The sequence below is a fragment of the Ylistrum balloti genome, unplaced genomic scaffold, assembly GCF_031769215.1.
Source record: "Ylistrum balloti isolate Yb309-2 unplaced genomic scaffold, AGI_CSIRO_Ybal_v1 Utg370242, whole genome shotgun sequence".
NCBI classification, from domain to species: domain Eukaryota; kingdom Metazoa; phylum Mollusca; class Bivalvia; order Pectinida; family Pectinidae; genus Ylistrum; species Ylistrum balloti.
In genome coordinates, this window is record NW_026782196.1 from 1,623,480 (window position 1) to 1,644,331 (window position 20,852).

Below are 20,852 nucleotides of genomic sequence, written 5' to 3' on the forward strand. Positions count from 1 at the left end.
TGGTAGTCATCCATGTATATATATATGTTTATTTATGTGCCGATTACATTTTATTATGTTTGATTATATGGACAATACTTCACAATAGATAAATAGTCACACTGGCATTGTCGATATACATATCCATATATGGTAAAGACGTGTTCATATCATAACAGTAATTGATAAAATCAAGCTGGCATTGTCGCTATACCTATCCATATATGGTAAAGACGTGTTCATATCATAACAGTAATTGATAAAATCAAGCTGGCATTGTCGCTATACCTATCCATATATGGTAAAGACGTGTTCATATCATAACAGTAATTGATAAAATCAAGCTGGCATTGTCGCTATACCTATCCATATATGGCAAAGACGTGTTCATATCATAACAGTAATAGATAGAATCAAGCTGGCATTGTCGATATACCTATCCATATATGGTAAAGACGTGTTCATATCATAACAGTAATAGACAGAATCACACTGGCATTGTCGATAAACCTATCCATATATGGTAAGGACGTGTTCATATCATAACAGTAATAGATAGAATCAAGCTGGCATTGTCGATATACCTATCCATATATGGTAAAGACGTGTTCATATCATAACAGTAATAGACAGAATCACACTGGCATTGTCGATAAACCTATCCATATATGGTAAGGACGTGTTCATATCATAACAGTAATAAAACGATATAATTATAGTTCTTATAAACATACAAATTCACTCTTAAATCCTATGTCAGTCCAAGTATCATCGATGTTCTGGTTCGTGTCTTCTTTTTTGTTCTTGTTTGTTTTCAAATCTGTCCCGTTTGAGACGACCCTGATGAAGATCAGATCTCCTCCAGTTTAAGTTTAAGAGATTTAACTTTCAACAGCCCAAGCTTTTCAACTTCAGGAGGAATCTAAACAAATGAAAATGATAATATGTTAAAATGACCTACGAGATAATTTAAGTAGAGCGTAATTTATATCAAATTATTATCAACAAAAAGAAACAAAACGTTACGCCATATCTGTGTGTGATATATATCATTACTGATTAAGCTGATTAATGAAGATATTGAAATAAATAAAATCCGTTTTTGAACAATCAAAAAACAAGTTTTGTCTTAACCTATTCATTAAATGTCATCGCTTCATCAAACTCAGACTCTACAAGTGTTGATTTAAAAATGAAATAGTCACCTGTGTTTCACCACAAACGGAAATCCTGAAATGACTAACGATTTTCGCTAGTGATATTTTCATCTCCAGCTGTGCAAGTCTCATTCCAACACAGTTCCTGGGTCCATACCCGAACGGGAGGAAGGTCATTGGGTCATAATTATCGGCAAATCTACAACGTTATATGAACATAACTGACACAGCATGTAGTCATGTCATTATTCATTGCACTTGATGGCTTTCTACTGATCATAATCAACGTGAGCTAAAGGAATCGACTGAAGTACAACCACAAGGAACCTAACATGCATTCTCTTGATTCATTGTTTACGTTAGTTACAATTATCTCAATTTGGTATTCCCTGAAAAGAAGGTATTAATTCTGGAGAGTTGTTTTGTACTACCAACCTCAACTAAACAATTTGTCCTTATGTGTGTCATTATTGTTACTTTAGGTATTTATGATGGACGTCTAAGGTTTTTATTCATGGAAGGTTACTACTTCAACGTATTCATAAAAGATTACTTTTTCAATGTATTCATAAAAGGTTACTTTTTCAATGTATTTATGAAATGTACTTTTTCAATGTATTCATGAACGGCTACTTTTTCAACGTATTCATAAAAGGTTACTTTTTCAATGTATTCATAAAAGGTTACTTTTTCAATGTATTTATGAAATGTACTTTTTCAATGTATTTATGAAAGGTTACTTTTTCAATGTATTCATGGAATGTTACTTTTTCAATGTATTTATGAAAGGTTTATCTTTCAATGTAATCATAAAAGGTTTATCTTTCAACGATTCATGGAAGTGTCCCCTTTCAATGTATTCATAGAAGCTTACTTTTTGGTTACAGATAGAAATATAGATAAGTAGTGAAGGAGTCACCTTTCCGGGATGAATTTTTCCGGATCTTTCCAGTTGTCGGGATCGTGATGAACGCAGTATATTGGAATATGAACATGCATGCCTGCCGGAATCCGGACACCGTTGATCACTGTTTCTTTCACACATACTCTATCTGTGCTGTAATATATAGGCCATTTTTGTTAATCTCTGTCTACGCTTGTTTCAAATGTCGCTGTCTGTATCATGTAACTCCTGCTAATGTCCCCTAAATATTATTTACGACACTTTAGTCACATGGTTTCCCGCCATTTATATTCGTTTGGCTAATATAGTGAAAATGTTCCACTTACAGATTGAATTAGCTCTGGACACTGTTTATGGAAAATATAGTCAATTTCGAAGATTTGTATGTTTCACTTTTTCAAGGATAAAATGAAATCGTGAAAATAGTTCCAAAAATGTACTTCTTAAATTGAATTAGTAAAAGAAGTAATAGGGAGTTGCATGACTTATGAGAAAAATACATCCATTTTGTTTCAAGCTTCGGTAAAACCGCGAGAATCATCATTGCTGTAATTCACCTATATTAAGACTGAATGGACTACCAACATACATTCAGAGATATCTTACTTTGCAGCTGGCGGATGGATCCGGAGCGTTTCGTTGAAAATCATCTCTAAGTATTCGACCTGACATATGTTTTCATATGTAATTGGATTCTGTAAAAATGAAAGTCAAGCAATTCAACCATACCATCTGATTAGACATCATGAAAAACAACAAATAATTTCAAATAGAAAATGAGACGACAAGCTATTTAAACGTCATGATGATAGTATTTTACACCCGACATCCGTGATAAAATATTTTTTTATTATTTAATCTCAATATAACATCATTGCACACATGTCATGTATAAGAGATCTATAAATACTTAAAGTATAAAGTCTTAAATACATTGAAAACGTCTTAACCGGTGAGACTCGCTTTGTCAAGCATCGTCATACCGAGCCAATCTTGTCGGCCAGTTCCTGACGGAGCTTGTCCTGGTACTCTGGGTACAAGGCGAGGTAGTATGAAGCCATTGTTAGTGTTATTGAAGTGGTCTCGTAACCAGCAAAGAAAAATATTTCTGCATTTCCAAGGATTTCATCAAATGAGATACCTGTTTTTCAATAGAATAAACAATGAACATTGATGCTTTAAATGAAAATTATTCCTATGATAATCCTGATGATTGTCATCGTTATGTGAGCTGTGATAAGCTGTTCAAAACCAAGGAAACAAGTACGAAAACCTGTACATGCATAATTAGGCATGATGTCCTTGATCTGATGGAAACCAGCAACAAATGGAGTATTGCGAAAACACAAACTAGCACCTGAGAGGGATTTTTACCTTGATTACAAAAAAAAAATAATACAAAGATATGACTGATAATGCGGTTATTTTATTCATTAAGCAACATTATGTATTAACATTTATATATGGTCAAAGGGCTGCATCTTTTCTGTCAATTAGAGCGTGGCGAAACATTTTATCGGTTATTAGTGATACTGAATAGATCAAATGATATTACCTTTTCTGTTCAAAGACGACGGTCTTTGAATACTACTTTTCTCATTGTCGTTATCCTCTTCTTCATCAGAATCGTCGTGGTCCTGCTGTACATTTTTCATCAACTGAAGAAAATCTGCATGTTCCTGAAAATCACAAACAAAATCAATTCAATCTTATCCTCTTCTTGTGACATGTATCATTATCCCTTTTTATCTTCCCTAAGTAGCCGATTAGTTTTAAAGATTGTGAAAAAAGACACACAAGTGAAGAGCAACTTTTCATAATTTAGAGTGAGATACAGTAGAACCAAACATTGAATTAAACTACATCATACAGCTGTTTCGTTCCTCTAGGACTCGTCAGTGATACAGTAAAGTCAAACAATTAATTAAACTACATCATACAGCTGTTTCGTTCCTCTAGGACTCGTCAGTGATACAGTAAAGTCAAACAATGAATTAAACTACATCATACAGCTGTTTCGTTCCTCTAGGACTCGTCAGTGATACAGTAAAGTCAAACAATGAATTAAACTACATCATACAGCTGTTTCGTTCCTCTAGGACTCGTCAGTGATACAGTAAAGTCAAACAATGAATTAAACTACATCATACAGCTGTTTCGTTCCTCTAGGACTCGTCAGTGATACAGTAAAGTCAAACAATGAATTAAACTACATCATACAGCTGTTTCGTTCCTCTAGGACTCGTCAGTGATACAGTAGAGTCAAACAATTAATTAAACTACATCATACAGCTGTTTCGTTCTTCTAGGACTCGTCAGTGATGCTAAAATTTTGAAGCCTAGAAGGCGACTAAGGAAAACAAAGATGCAGCAGCGCCATAATTAAAGCTAGACTGTTCCATTGCGTCATGAAACGTCTATACTTCTGTTGTACCAATGGGCATCAAATTGCATACGGAAATGGAATATTTTTGTAAACTGTAAAACGTCCCCATAACCTTCATCAAGCTGCATCGCTCGATAAATTCCTGTCTTGTGAATTTGTCAGTTGTATTTTTCCTTGAATGCTGTATATGATTATCAACTCAAACAAATAATATTCATGTAGATATATATTAGACGTTGTAACATAATCAATGAAGGAAGACTCTTGCATTGTCCGTGTCTAACGATTTACGGTGCCTGATCTCCTAGCCGAGAATTCCAGACTGCGTAACCATTATATCACAATGACGTCATCAAAACGGATATTTGGAATTTTTACTGAGAGACAGCCGGTAATTCGCGCCATTTTCATAGTGGCAAATTGTCTAATCATACACGGATATAACCTTATTCCCTGCAACACGTTCGCCAAGAAGTTTGGTTGTTACTTTCCGGAAAAACGCTTGAACGTCTTTGTCAGCAAATGACCATCCCAAGAGACGTACCAAGAATTTCAGATGGGGGAAAAACACTAAAACAAAACAAAAGAAAACAAGAATGATCTTGTTAAACAAGATTATCAGTGAAACTGGTGAATGCTTCCCGAAAACGACTTTATTTCAATAATTCTGAAATAAGTATTTATCCTAGTTTATATGAAAGCAAAGTTATCTGAATATAAACATTTAACAAATCGCAATAACTCTTTAACTGAGGGATGATGGGTCCTGACTTTGTTATACTGCACATTGACTTTGTATGATCATGTATACAGGGCAATAACTCTTTAACGAAGGTGTAGCTGGTCATGCAGTTGATATGCTGCACATCGTCTTAGCATAATCAATGCATAAACAAATTTCTTTATCCCAGTTTTAATACAAGCAAAGATATGATCTGGACAAGATTTTTATAACAAAGGGTAATGATTCTGTAGTTGAAGTATCAAGGGCCCTGGTACACTACACATTGTCTTCGGAGGACGGACGGACGGACGGACGGACGGAGGGACGGAGAAAGCGACGACTATATGCTACCCCGAAAATTGATCAATTGTTGGTGGATTGATAAAATGATCCAGATGGTAAAAGCATTCCATTTGGTCGTTGAAACAAAAGGAAATACATTGCTAACATGCAGTGCTAGTCGTGCCTTTGACACTACGTGCATGTGTGACTTACTTGCAATAACGAGGATTGGAGAAGAGAAATTCACATTCAAAAACTTCTTTGCGTTGGCAACGAATTCGTCATTAGGATCGTTTTGTGAATCCACCTGAATACCAAAAGCTGTGGAGCATATCACATCCATAGCATAGGCTCCATATATCCTGAAACACGTGTCAAATGACATCACACACATTTTCCCAGTAGTACAAGGGAGATAATCATACAAATTATACCACAACCAGCCGTAAATACTCTGAAATATCAGCCACATCACACATAACTTCCCAGTAGTACAAGGGAGATAATCATACAAATTATACCACAACCAGCCGTAAATACCCTGAAATATCAGTTACATCACACACAACCTCCCAGTCGTACAAGGGAGACAATCATACAAATTATACCACAACCAGCCGTAAATACCATGAAATATCAGTTACATCACACACATCTTCCCAGTCGTACAAGGGAGATAATCATACAAATTATACCACAACCAGCCGAAAATAACCTGAAATATCAGTTACATCACACACAACTTCCCAGTCGTACAAGGGAGATAATCATACAAATTATACCACAACCATCCGAAAATAACCTGAAATATCAGTTACATCACACACAACTTCCCAGTCGTACAAGGGAGATAATCATACAAATTATACCACAACCAGCCGAAAATAACCTGAAATATCAGTTACATCACACACAACTGCCCAGTCGTACAGTGCATTGTTGATAACCACCCTAAATCAATTCAAACGCACAATCTCCGTAGATAACCTATCAAGCAGTGAAAACCTACCAGCTCCTATCCCTCCACTCCCTCCACAACATCCACTCCATTTTGTTTTATGTTTAAAATTGATAATACTTAACTTGGTTCCATGTTGACTTTACGTCATTTATATCGAACCTATTACAAAGCCCCTAAAAAGTCTTCGCACTAACTCCACGGATCATCCAGTGTAGCAACATTATCATGATATCAACATAACTAGTCAATAGTTTACATAAATTCGTGTTTTCTTTTTATATGTCATCAGACCAAACGAAAAACTGCTGCGGAGACATTAACAGAAAATTGTATATATAGAAAAAAGCCTACCGAACATTTCATGTATGTTATACATACTGTCTGATATAACTGTGATAAAGAAATAATTAATAATTAATAATATATAAACAGTTAAATATCTAATGAGTTTTACTCTACTTTTACGACCTTTCAACGAACGAGTACATACTGAACTAAATACACGCGTGCTTTCATATTTACTCTGTCATTTCTGTCACCCCGTCTCCGTCCCTCACCTTCCTTCTTAGTGATTCCGTCAATGTATTACTGGCATGATCCATAAGTCGAAACATCTGGTAAAATCAGATCTTATTAATAATACATGTACATAATACATTTGAATGTTGAAGGGACCTAAAGATTTCTAAGACCATTTGAATGATACAAAACGATACACGCACTCGGTTATCAGTTACGGACCACCTATATATTATTAGAGTTTTTAATCTTTAAAAACAACCAACACAACAGGATATACAGGAATGTTTTAGGCACATTACGAAACTATACACGGTTGATAGAAGCATCCTCAAACAGTTAACACTGCCATCACGGAATGATGTGTCCAGAATGTAGTCTCCAAACGCGTTCCCTGCCGTCTTCTGGACGAAGTAAAAGCAACTTTCATTGGACACTTCGCCAAAACCTTATCTGATAATCACGTGCTTATTACAGTCTTGCATGTTTGTGTCTTTCAGTCATTAGAGGACTTGAAGTGGTCGGCGAGAGTGAATTCGACTGTTATTCAAACGTCTGTTGACGGTATGCCAGCTAACGCTAACATTGACGTTCTACTGGCCTCTGAGCCTGTTGGCAGTGGAACATGGTGCTCGCCTTGCCTGTTTACAAAGAGGTGTTGTTTTACTCTTTCTGTGTCTTTCAAGTTCTGTCTGATCTAGGACGCTCGGCTACATGCCCGGTTTGCAAGTATGTCATTTACTCTGCACTATTTCAGAAACTTGCCACCTTTCAGCATTTTTTGATTTTCGACGTATTAATTTTAATTTTCGGGGAGCATATATCAGCCGCACTGTCCGTCCTTCCTTTCTTTCCGGAGCTTAACTTTGCCCGCAGTCCAGCAAGGATAATTAAACTTGGTGTATGCATGGTCATAATAAGACAATGTGCTGTGTACTGAATTAAGGGCCAACAACCACTAAAATACAGAGTTATTGCCCTTTGTTTTGTCCAGAGCATGTCATTCCTTCCAATTAAAGTAGGGTAATGAACTTGGTATATACATCGGTCAAACTAAGATGGTGTGCAGTGTACAATAGTCAGGGACCACAACCCCTCAATTGCAGAGTTATTTCTCTTTGTTAAAATTTCGTAACGGGAACTTTTAATTGCTTGCATTACTATTATAATGAAGGTGTATTGCATTGGTGCATACAGCACCAAACACAAAAAGAGACACTGGAAGGAGTACCACAAGGTTTATTTTCGTCAAATGAATAATCGATTTTGACTAAAATTTTCAAACTGTAATTGATGGTCCTTAAGTTATAGTCAAGTGTATACAAATCTTTCAATGTATTTGTGTGTTAATCGATTCAATTCAGTCAATCGATAAATCAATCAACTTTATTGCATTTAGTCATCGAAATAATAGCAAAACAATTATCTAACAAAACACATGTTTATAGTAAGGAAGACAGTTACAGGACACAGAGAGGCATGGACTTACCTTTCTCAGTTTCCCAGTGGAAAATGCTGGAGTTATTTTATTACGCACATGTTTCCAGTGATCCCCACTTAAGACTAGAACAGAAGTTTCCAAGTCACCGTTTAAACCTTTCATAACCTGGTATACAAGAAAGGTTCATGATTAATAAAGGTACGAATATTACTCATGCGTCATAATCGACAATTTAGCGTTATGTTGATACAATGATTACATATAGTATGTTTCATGTAGAATAATCATACTTGTTTGTACTTCAGTAGGAAATAATAGTAGTCGTGTTTAGCATCCCCAGTAAACTAAACAAACATTATAGGTGTTTTATAGTAATCGCCTTCGATGTAACACATTCATTGTATTATATATAAATGTTCTTGTTTAAAACCTTACTATTCGGTCCGGAAAATTTGCAAAGTCTTTTACGAGAATTTGTCTTAGAATTTCCTTGTCACCAATGACGAGTGTTTGTGGTGAAAGTCCTCCATAAAATCTATAGAAAAATAAAGAAATGATATCAAAACCGAAGGTCGGAACACGAATCAAACACTAAGTTATAAATAGGCGTCACTTCAGCCGACATTTCAATCTCAGTAAGTAATGTCACGTTAAACCATGTAAAAATAGCATGACAACAGCGATAGAGTTAATCTTAATTAAGTCTCATGTCGATGGACAGTACGTGCCATTGGTTGATGTGTGACTGTAAGTAACGTGATTTGGTTGTAGACAGTACGTGCCATTGGTTGATGTGTGACTGTAAGTAACGTAATTTGGTTGTAGACAGTACGTGCCATTGGTTGATGTGTGACTGTAAGTAACGTAATTTGGTTGTAGACAGTACGTGCCATTGGTTGATGTGTGACTGTAAGTAACGTGATTTGGTTGTAGACAGTACGTGCCATTGGTTGATGTGTGACTGTAAGTAACGTAATTTGGTTGTAGACAGTACGTGCCATTGGTTGATGTGTGACTGTAAGTAACGTGATTTGGTTGTAGACAGTACGTGCCATTGGTTGATGTGTGACTGTAAGTAACGTGATTTGGTTGTAGACAGTACGTGACATTGATGTGTGACTGTAAGTAACGTGATTTGGTTGTGGACAGTACGTGTCATTAGTTGATGTGTGACTGTAAATAACGATTGTTGATTTGCTTGTGGACAGTAAGTAATAGATATAATTTAATATCTTTTTCAATTAAAAATGAAACAAAGGTGTGATTCTGAAAATGAAATGACGTTCAGTTCCATTGTTAATACACTGTATTGGCTTTATATAGAACTGCACTTTAGTGTTCGTGAATAGTCATACTATAGAAAACTATGAATAACTCTCTGTTTCATTTCAAAAATATTAAAATACATACCCGAAAACCTTTCCATATTTTTTCATGCAATCATGATGAAATTCGTGTATTCCCTGTAACAAAAGAATACATTGGTAATAAGAAATTCTAGATAGATATAAACCTCGACATTACGCCGTTACGGTATAACAGTTTGTAAAACCTTCATACTCACACCGTGTTGGTTTATGACATGATCAAAATGACGTCATTTAACATTTGCCATAACCTACATGACACGTTTTAATGCATTTCAATAGGTTCACGTTTCAGAACAATTACTATGTTCTAACGTCCAATATTTGAAAATTATACAATTAATAGAATAATGGGGCTGATGTATCGGCCTATCTAGATTTTTTTTTTATTTCTTACACATTTTTTTGTTTCTTCAGTCGGTTCAAAGTTTTCAACATTTTAGGCCAAGGCCAAATTTTCAACACTTAAGGCCATGACCGAGTTTTCAACACTTAAGACCAAGGCCAAGTTTTCAACACTTTGGGCCATGGTCAAGTTTTCAACACTTAAGGCCAAGGCCAAATTTTCAACACTTTGGGCCATGGTCAAGTTTTCAACACTTAAGGCTAAGGCCAAGTTTTCAACACTTAAGGAAATAGCCAAGTTTTCAACACTTAGGGCCAAGGCCAAGTTTTCAACATTTAATGCCAAGGCCAAGTTTTCAACACGTAAGGTCAAGACCAAGTTTTCAACACTTTAGGCCATGTCCAAGAAATATTTCTAAACGATATGAAGATTAAAACATGAACGTTAAGCCTGAAGAGTGTCATTATTTCATTTATTACAACTCACAATTTTACTCATCTCTAACAAACTTCCGATGATAGGCCAGGGTGCAGGTCCAGGGATGTTGAGCTTCTTAAAGGTGCCATGATGCCGACTCATCATACTGAAACAAAATTGAATATAGCGAAATATACAGTACAGTGATTTATATAGAACAGCGAAATATAGGGTATAGTCACATACAGTACAATGATATATACAGAACAGCGAAATATAGGGTATAGTCACATACAGTACAATGATATATACAGAACAGCGAAATATAGGGTATAGTCACATACGGTACAATGATATATACAGAACAGCGAAATATAGGGTATAGTCACATACAGTACAATGATATATACAGAACAACGAAATATAGGGTATAGTCACATACAGTACAATGATATATACAGAACAGCGAAATATAGGGTATAGTTACATACGGTACAATGATATATACAGAACAGCGAAATATAGGGTATAGTCACATACAGTACAATGATATATACAGAACAGCGAAATATAGGGTATAGTCACATACAGTACAATGATATATACAGAACAGCGAAATATAGGGTATATTCACATACAGTACAATAATTTATACAAAACAGCGAAATATAGGGTATAGTTACATACGGTACAATGATATATACTGAACAGCCAAATATAGGGTATAGTCACATACAGTACAATGATATATACAGAACAGCGAAATATAGGATACAGTGACATATACAGTAATGTGACATATACAGTACATTGACATATACAGTAATGTGACATATACAGTAATGTGACATATACCGTAATGTGACATATACAGTACTGTGACATATACAGTACTGTGACACATACAGTAATGTGACACATACAGTAATGTGACATATACAGTAATGTGACATATACAGTACTGTGACATATACAGTCCTGTGACACATACAGTAATGTGACATATACAGTAATGTGACATATACAGTACTGTGACATATACAGTACTGTGACACATACAGTAATGTGACATATACAGTAATGTGACATATATCGTACAATGACATATACAGTACAATGACATATATAGTACAGAGATATATACAGCACAGTGACATATACAGTACTGTGACATATATCGTACAATGACATATACAGTAATGTGACATATACAGTACGGTGACATATATAGTACAGAGACATATACAGTTTAGTGACATATACAGTACTGTACATATACATCTGTGACATATAAAGTACAATGACATATACAGCACATTGACATATACAGTACTGTGACATATATCGTACAATGACTTATACAGTACAATGATATATATATACAGTACAATGACATATACAGTACTGTGACATATACAGTAATGTGACATATACAGTACGGTGACATATACAGTACTGTGACATATACAGTACAATGACATATACAGTACAATGACATATACAGTACAGAGACATATACAGTACTGTGACATATACAGTACGGTGACATATACAGTACAGAGACATATACAGTTTAGTGACATATACAGTTCTGTGACATATACAGTACTGTGACACATACAGTAATGTGACACATACAGTAATGTGACATATACAGTAATGTGACATATACAGTACTGTGACATATACAGTCCTGTGACACATACAGTAATGTGACATATACAGTAATGTGACATATACAGTACTGTGACACATACAGTAATGTGACATATACAGTAATGTGACATATACAGTACTGTGACATATATCGTACAATGACATATACAGTACAATGACATATATAGTACAGAGATATATACAGCACAGTGACATATACAGTACTGTGACATATATCGTACAATGACATATACAGTACAATGACATATATAGTACAGAGACATATGCAGCACAGTGACACATACAGTACTGTGACATATATCGTACAATGACATATACAGTAATGTGACATATACAGTACGGTGACATATATAGTACAGAGACATATACAGTTTAGTGACATATACAGTACTGTACATATACAGTTCTGTGACATATAAAGTACAATGACATATACAGCACATTGACATATACAGTACTGTGACATATATCGTACAATGACTTATACAGTACAATGATATATATATACAGTACAATGACATATACAGTACTGTGACATATACAGTAATGTGACATATACAGTACGGTGACATATACAGTACTGTGACATATACAGTACTGTGACATATACAGTACAATGACATATACAGTACAGAGACATATACAGTACTGTGACATATACAGTACGGTGACATATATAGTACAGAGACATATACAGTTTAGTGACATATACAGTTCTGTGACATATAAAGTACAATGACATATACAGTACTGTGACATATACAGTAATGTGACATATACAGTACGGTGACATATACAGTACTGTGACATATACAGTACTGTGACATATACAGTACGGTGACATATACAGTACTGTGACATATACAGTACTGTGACATATACAGTACAATGACATATACAGTACTGTGACATATATCGTACATTGACATATACAGTACAATGACATATACAGTACTGTGACATATACTGTACAATGACATATACAGCACAATGACATATACAGTACTGTGACAAATATCGTACAATGACATGTGACATATACAGTACTGTGACATATACAGTACAATGACATATACAGTACAATGACATATACAGTACAGTGACATATATCGTACAGAGACATATACAGTACAGTGACATATACAGTAATGTGACATATACAGTACGGTGACATATACAGTACTGTGACATATACAGTAATTTGACATATACAGTACTGTGACATATATCGTACAATGACATATACAGTACAATGACATATATAGTACAGTGACATATACAGTACTGTGACATATACTGTACAATGACATATATAGTACAGAGACATATACAGTACAGTGACATATACAGTACAATGACATATACAGTACTGTGACATATACTGTACAATGACATATATAGTACAGAGACATATACAGTACAGTGACATATACAGTACAATGACATATACAGTACAGTGACATATACAGTACAATGACATATACAGTACTGTGATATATACAGTACTGTGACATATACAGTACAATGACATATACAGTACTGTGACATATACAGCACAGTGACATATACAGTACTGTGACATATTCTGTACAATGACATATACAGCACATTGACATATACAGTACTGTGACATATATCGTACAATGACATATACAGTACAATGACATATACAGTACAGTGACATATACAGTACTGTGACATATACTGTACAATGACATATATAGTACAGAGACATATACAGTACTGTGACATATACAGTACTGTAACCTATATAGTACAGAGACATATACAGTACAGTGACATATACAGTACAATGACATATACAGTACTGTGACATATACTGTACAATGACATATATAGTACAGAGACATATACAGTACTGTGACATATACAGTACTGTGACCTATATAGTACAGAGACATATACAGTACAGTGACATATACAGTACAATGACATATACAGTACTGTGACATATACTGTACAATGACATATATAGTACAGAGACATATACAGTACTATGACATATACAGTACTGTGACCTATATAGTACAGAGACATATACAGTACAGTGACATATACAGTACAATGACATATACAGTACTGTGACATATATATTACTGTGACCTATATAGTACAGAGACATATACAGCACATTGACATATACAGTAATGTGACATATACAGCACAGTGACATATACAGTACTGTGACATATACAGTACGGTGACATATACAGAACATTGACATATAAAGTACTGTGACATATATAGTACAATGACATATACAGTACAGTGACATATACAGTACTGTGACATATACAGTACTGTGACATATACTGTACAATGACATATATAGTAGAGAGATATATACAGTACAGTGACATATACAGTACTGTGACATATACTGTACAATGACATATATAGTACAGAGACATATACAGTACTGTGACATATACAGTACTGTAACCTATATAGTAATGTGACATATACAGTACAGTGACATATACAGTACAATGACATATACAGTACTGTGACATATATCGTACAATGACATATACAGCACATTGACATATACAGTACTGTGACATATATCGTACAATGACATCTACAGTACAGAGACATATACAGTACTGTGACATATACAGTACTGTGACATATACAGTACAATGACATATACAGTACAATGACATATAGAGCACAGTGACATATACAGTACTGTGACATATACAGTAATGTGACATATACAGTACAATGACATATTCCGTACAATGACATATACAGCACAGTGACATATAGAGTACTGTGACATATATCGTACAATGACATATACAGTACAGAGACATATACTGTACAGTGACATAAACAGTACAATGACATACACTGTACAGAGACATATACAGTAATGTGACATATATAGTAATGTGACATATACAACACAGTGACATATATAGTACAGTACAATGATTCAATAGATAAATTAATGAAACATTCATAAATATGTCTTAGAGCCAGTGTTCCTATTAAATACTAACACTAACTAAAAGTGTATGTTTTTGGTTTACAATGATAAACCCTTGTAGCAGTTTTCAATTCGGACTAGTATTAATGACAGGCTAGGACTTATGATAGAGACAATAGATCAAACCTGTAATAATTAACGTTGCTACCAAGGACTTAAATGATATCAGTCCTTACAGTGTGACATATACAGTATAATGACATATACAGTACTGTGACATATACAGTACAATGACAAATACAGCACAGTGACATATATACAGTACAATGACATATACAGTACTGTGACACATACAGTAATGTGACATATACAGTACATTGATATATTCTGTACAATGACATATACAGTACTGTGACATATACAGTACAATGTCATATACAGTACAATGACATATACAGTACAGTGACATATATCGTACAGAGACATATACAGTACAGTGACATATACAGTAATGTGACATATACAGTACGGTGACATATACAGTACTGTGACATATACAGTAATTTGACATATACATATGACATATACAGTACAATGACATATACAGTACAATGACATATACAGTACTATACAGTACTGTGACATATACAGTACAATGACATATATAGTACAGAGACATATATACAGACATATACAGTACAATGACATATACAGTACTGTGACATATACAGTACAATGACATATACAGTACAATGACATATACAGTACATGACATATAGTACAATACAGTGACATATACAGTACAATGACATATACAGTACTGTGATATATACAGTACTGTGACATATACAGTACAATGACAAATACAGCACAGTGACATATATACAGTACAATGACATATACAGTACTGTGACATATACAGTACAATGACATATACAGCACAGTGACATATACAGTACTGTGACATATACAGTACCGTGACATATACAGTACAGAGACATATACAGTACTGTGACATATATAGTAATGTGACATATACAGGACTGTGACATATATAGTACAGTGACATATACAGTATTGTGACATATACAGTTCTGTTACCTATATAGTACTGTGACATATACAGTACAGTGACATATACAGTACAATGACATATACAGTACTGTGACATATACTGTACAATGACATATATATACAGAGACATATACAGTACTGTGACATATACAGTACAATGACATATACAGTACAATGACATATACAGTACAGTGACATATATCGTACAATGACATATATCGTATAGAGACATATACAGTACAATGACATATATAGTACAGAGACATATACAGTACAGTGACATATACAGTAATGTGACATATACAGTACGGTGACATATACAGTACAGTGACATATACAGTACAATGACATATACAGTACTGTGACATATATATTACTGTGACTATATAGTACAGTGACATATACAGCACATTGTACATATACAGTAAGACATAATATAGACATACAGTGACATATACAGTACTGTGACATATACAGTAATATGACACATGACATACAGTGACATATGATATATTATATACAGTACTGTGACATACAATGACATATATAGTACAGAGACATATACAGTACAGTGACATATACAGTACAATGACATATACAGTACTGTGACATATATCGTACAATGACATATACAGTACAGAGACATATACAGTACTGTGACATATACAGTACAATGACATATACAGTACAGTGACATATACAGTACTGTGACAAGAGACATATACAGTACTGTGACATATACAGTACTGTGACATATACAGTACAGAGACATATACAGTACTGTGACATATAAAGTACAGAGACATATACAGTACTGTGACATATACAGTACTGTGACATATACAGTACAGAGACATATACAGTACAATGACATATACAGCACAGTGACATATACAGTACAATGACATATACAGTACTGTGATATATACAGTACGGTGACATATACAGTACAGAGACATATACAGTACTGTGACATTTATAGTAATGTGACATATACAGCACAGTGACATATATAGTACAGTACAATGATTCAATAGATAAATTAATGAAACATTCATAAATATGTCTTAGAGCCAGTGTTCCTATTAAATACTAACACTAACTAAAAGTGTATGTTTTTGGTTTACAATGATAAACCCTTGTAGCAGTTTTCAATTCGGACTAGTATTAATGACAGGCTAGGACTTATGATAGAGACAATAGATCAAACCTGTAATAATTAACGTTGCTACCAAGGACTTAAATGATATCAGTTCTTACAGTGTGACATATACAATATAATGACATATACAGTACAATGACATATACAGCACAGTGACATATATAGTACTGTGACATATACAGTAATGTGACATATACAGTACAATGACATATTCCATACAATGACATATACAGCACAGTGACATATACAGTACTGTGACATATATCGTACAATGACATATACAGTACAATGACATATACAGTACAATGACATATACAGAACAGCGAAATATAGCATACAGTGACATATACAGTACTGTGACACATACAGTACAATGACATATACAGTACTGTGACATATACAGTAATATGACATATACAGTACAATGACATATACAGTACAATGACATATACAGTACTGTGACATATACAGTAATATGACATATACAGTACAATGACATATTCTGTACAATGACATATACAGCACAGTAACATATACAGTACTGTGACATATATCGTACAATGACATATACAGTACAATGACATATACAGTACTGTGACATATACAGTACAATGACATATACAGTACAATGACATATACAGAACAGCGAAATATAGGATACAGTGACATATACAGTACTGTGACACATACAGTAATGTGACATATACAGTACATTGACATATTCTGTACAATGACATATACAGCACAGTGACATATACAGTAAAATGACATATACAGTACTGTGACATATACAGCACAGTGACATATACAGAACAGCGAAATATAGGATACAGTGACATATACAGTACTGTGACACATACAGTAATGTGACATAAACAGTACATTGACATATTCTGTACAATGACATATACAGCACAGTGACATATACAGTACAATGACATATACAGTACTGTGATATATACAGTGCTGTGACATATACAGTACAATGACATATACAGTACAATGACATATACAGGACTGTGATATATACAGTACTGTGACATATACAGTACAATGACATATACAGTACAATGACATATACAGTACTGTGACATATACAGTACAATGACATATACAGTACAATGACATATAGAGAACAGCGAAATATAGGATACAGTGACATATACAGTACTGTGACACATACAGTAATATGACATATACAGTACATTGATATATTCTGTACAATGACATATGCAGCACAGTGACATATACAGTACAATGACATATACAGTACTGTGATATATACAGTACTGTGACATATACAGTACAGAGACATATACAGTACTGTGACATATACAGTACTGTGACATATACAGTACTGTGACAAGAGACATATACAGTACTGTGACATATACAGTACTGTGACATATACAGTACAGAGACATATACAGTACTGTGACATATAAAGTACAGAGACATATACAGTACTGTGACATATACAGTAATATGACATATACAGTACATTGATATATTCTGTACAATGACATATACAGCACAGTGACATATACAGTACAATGACATATACAGTACTGTGATATATACAGTACGGTGACATATACAGTACAGAGACATATACAGTACTGTGACATTTATAGTAATGTGACATATACAGCACAGTGACATATATAGTACAGTACAATGATACAGTAATCAATAGATACATTGATATAAATTAATGAAACATTCATATGTCAATATGTCTTAGAGCCAGTGTTCCTATTAAATACATTGATAACACTAACTAAAAGTGTATGTTTTTGGTTTACAATGATAAACCCTTGTAGCAGTTTTCAATTGTGACTAGTATTAATGACAGGCATATATAGGTACAATATTGATAGATACAATTAATCAAACATGTAATAATTAAATATGCTACCAAGGACTTTAATGATTTCAGTTCTTACAGTGTGACATATATAGTAAAATGACATATACAGTACCATGACATATTCTGTACAATGACATATACAGTACAATGACAAATACAGCACAGTGACATATACAGTACTGTGACATATACAGTAATATGACATATACAGTACAATGACATATACAGTACAATGACATATACAGTACTGTGACATATACAGTAATGTGACATATACAGTACAATGACATATACAGTACAATGACATATACAGTACAATGACATATACAGTACAATGACAAATACAGCACAGTGACATATACAGTACTGTGACATATACAGTAATATGACATATACAGTACAATGACATATTCTGTACAATGACATATACAGCACAGTGACATATACAGTACTGTGACATATATCGTACAATGACATATACAGTACAATGACATATACAGTACTGTGACATATACAGTACAATGACATATACAGTACAATGACATATACAGAACAGCGAAATATAGGATACAGTGACATATACAGTACTGTGACACATAATTAACGTTGCTACCAAGGACTTAAATGATATTAGTTCTCACAGTGTCGACATCAGTAATATACTTACTATGTATACAGAACCAGCATGGCTAGGCTCAGTACTAGCCATAACGGAATAGTAATTCCCAGTACCTCCATTTTGTCACTCCGTCGTCCTAAATGACCCAATTTTCAGCCCTTTATATAGCTGTTATCTACACAGAGTGTTATCAGCACAGCTACTCTTGCCAATAGCCAGCTTTCCCGCGCGAGGTCGTTCCTAGTGATTTGTGTATCCTATTCTTAGCATTTTAATGTGCATTCGCTCCGCTCTTGATAGGTCACACCTTCTCTCTCTATTAATTTACTTTGTTTGATAATATATAAAAAGCACATTCTTGTCCACAAGCACGTGTGAACATTGATATTTACCAATGTGATGTAAATGACGTTACATTTACATCACTTATCTCATGAAATAACGATTTATAATTACACGTATTTAGTCTTTGTTGTCAAGGTCAAATGTATCTGTCATGTCGTGCTAGATTTTACCGCCGCGATAGTGAATACTCGAGCATTCGAATTTCTCGATCTTTTTCATCGGAGGAGTATGAGCACATCGAATTTGTCGTTCGGAAAAGAATCCGCGTGGTGCTTATTATAAATAAAATAGAAAAGATATGTATCTCATAAGTTTGTGAGAAGATCGCATGACGTGTTGATATTTCATTAACGTTATAATATTTACTTGTTGGTAGATTTGAAGTATATGATAAATTGTTCTGTGTAACATTGAACTGATTAGATGATTTACTTATATTACCTGTAACAGGGACGTATATATTAACGATATATACGTCCCTGCCTGTAAGTAAGATAGATATATTTCAAGCTGTGGTGTAATTGCCTTATCGTGCTTCCGCATTTTGACCGCTGTCTCGGCGTTCAGTGTCGCCGTGCTGATAACGTACCCTATATAAAAAGTAACTCCCCTTGAAGTCCGCCTGGATACAATAGACCCTGGCCCAGGATATTGAAGGCGAGACAA

The 20,852-nt window shown here is 34.3% G+C and overlaps 1 protein-coding gene across 1 annotated transcript; it reads right to left on the minus strand.

Annotated features, from left to right (window-relative positions):
• LOC132552255 (cytochrome P450 3A8-like) lies at window positions 1–20,852 on the minus strand. Its single transcript, XM_060216409.1, has 15 exons — window positions 20,776–20,852; window positions 19,890–19,977; window positions 10,553–10,649; window positions 9,764–9,816; window positions 8,789–8,888; window positions 8,402–8,518; window positions 6,916–7,007; window positions 5,646–5,794; window positions 4,872–4,996; window positions 3,596–3,719; window positions 3,024–3,181; window positions 2,647–2,735; window positions 2,056–2,193; window positions 1,185–1,335; window positions 1–901 (listed from the first exon to the last, which is right to left on the minus strand). Exons 2-15 carry the CDS (start codon window positions 19,958–19,960, stop codon window positions 830–832), a joined length of 1,536 nt encoding a protein of 511 aa, XP_060072392.1. The 5' UTR covers window positions 19,961–19,977; window positions 20,776–20,852; the 3' UTR covers window positions 1–829.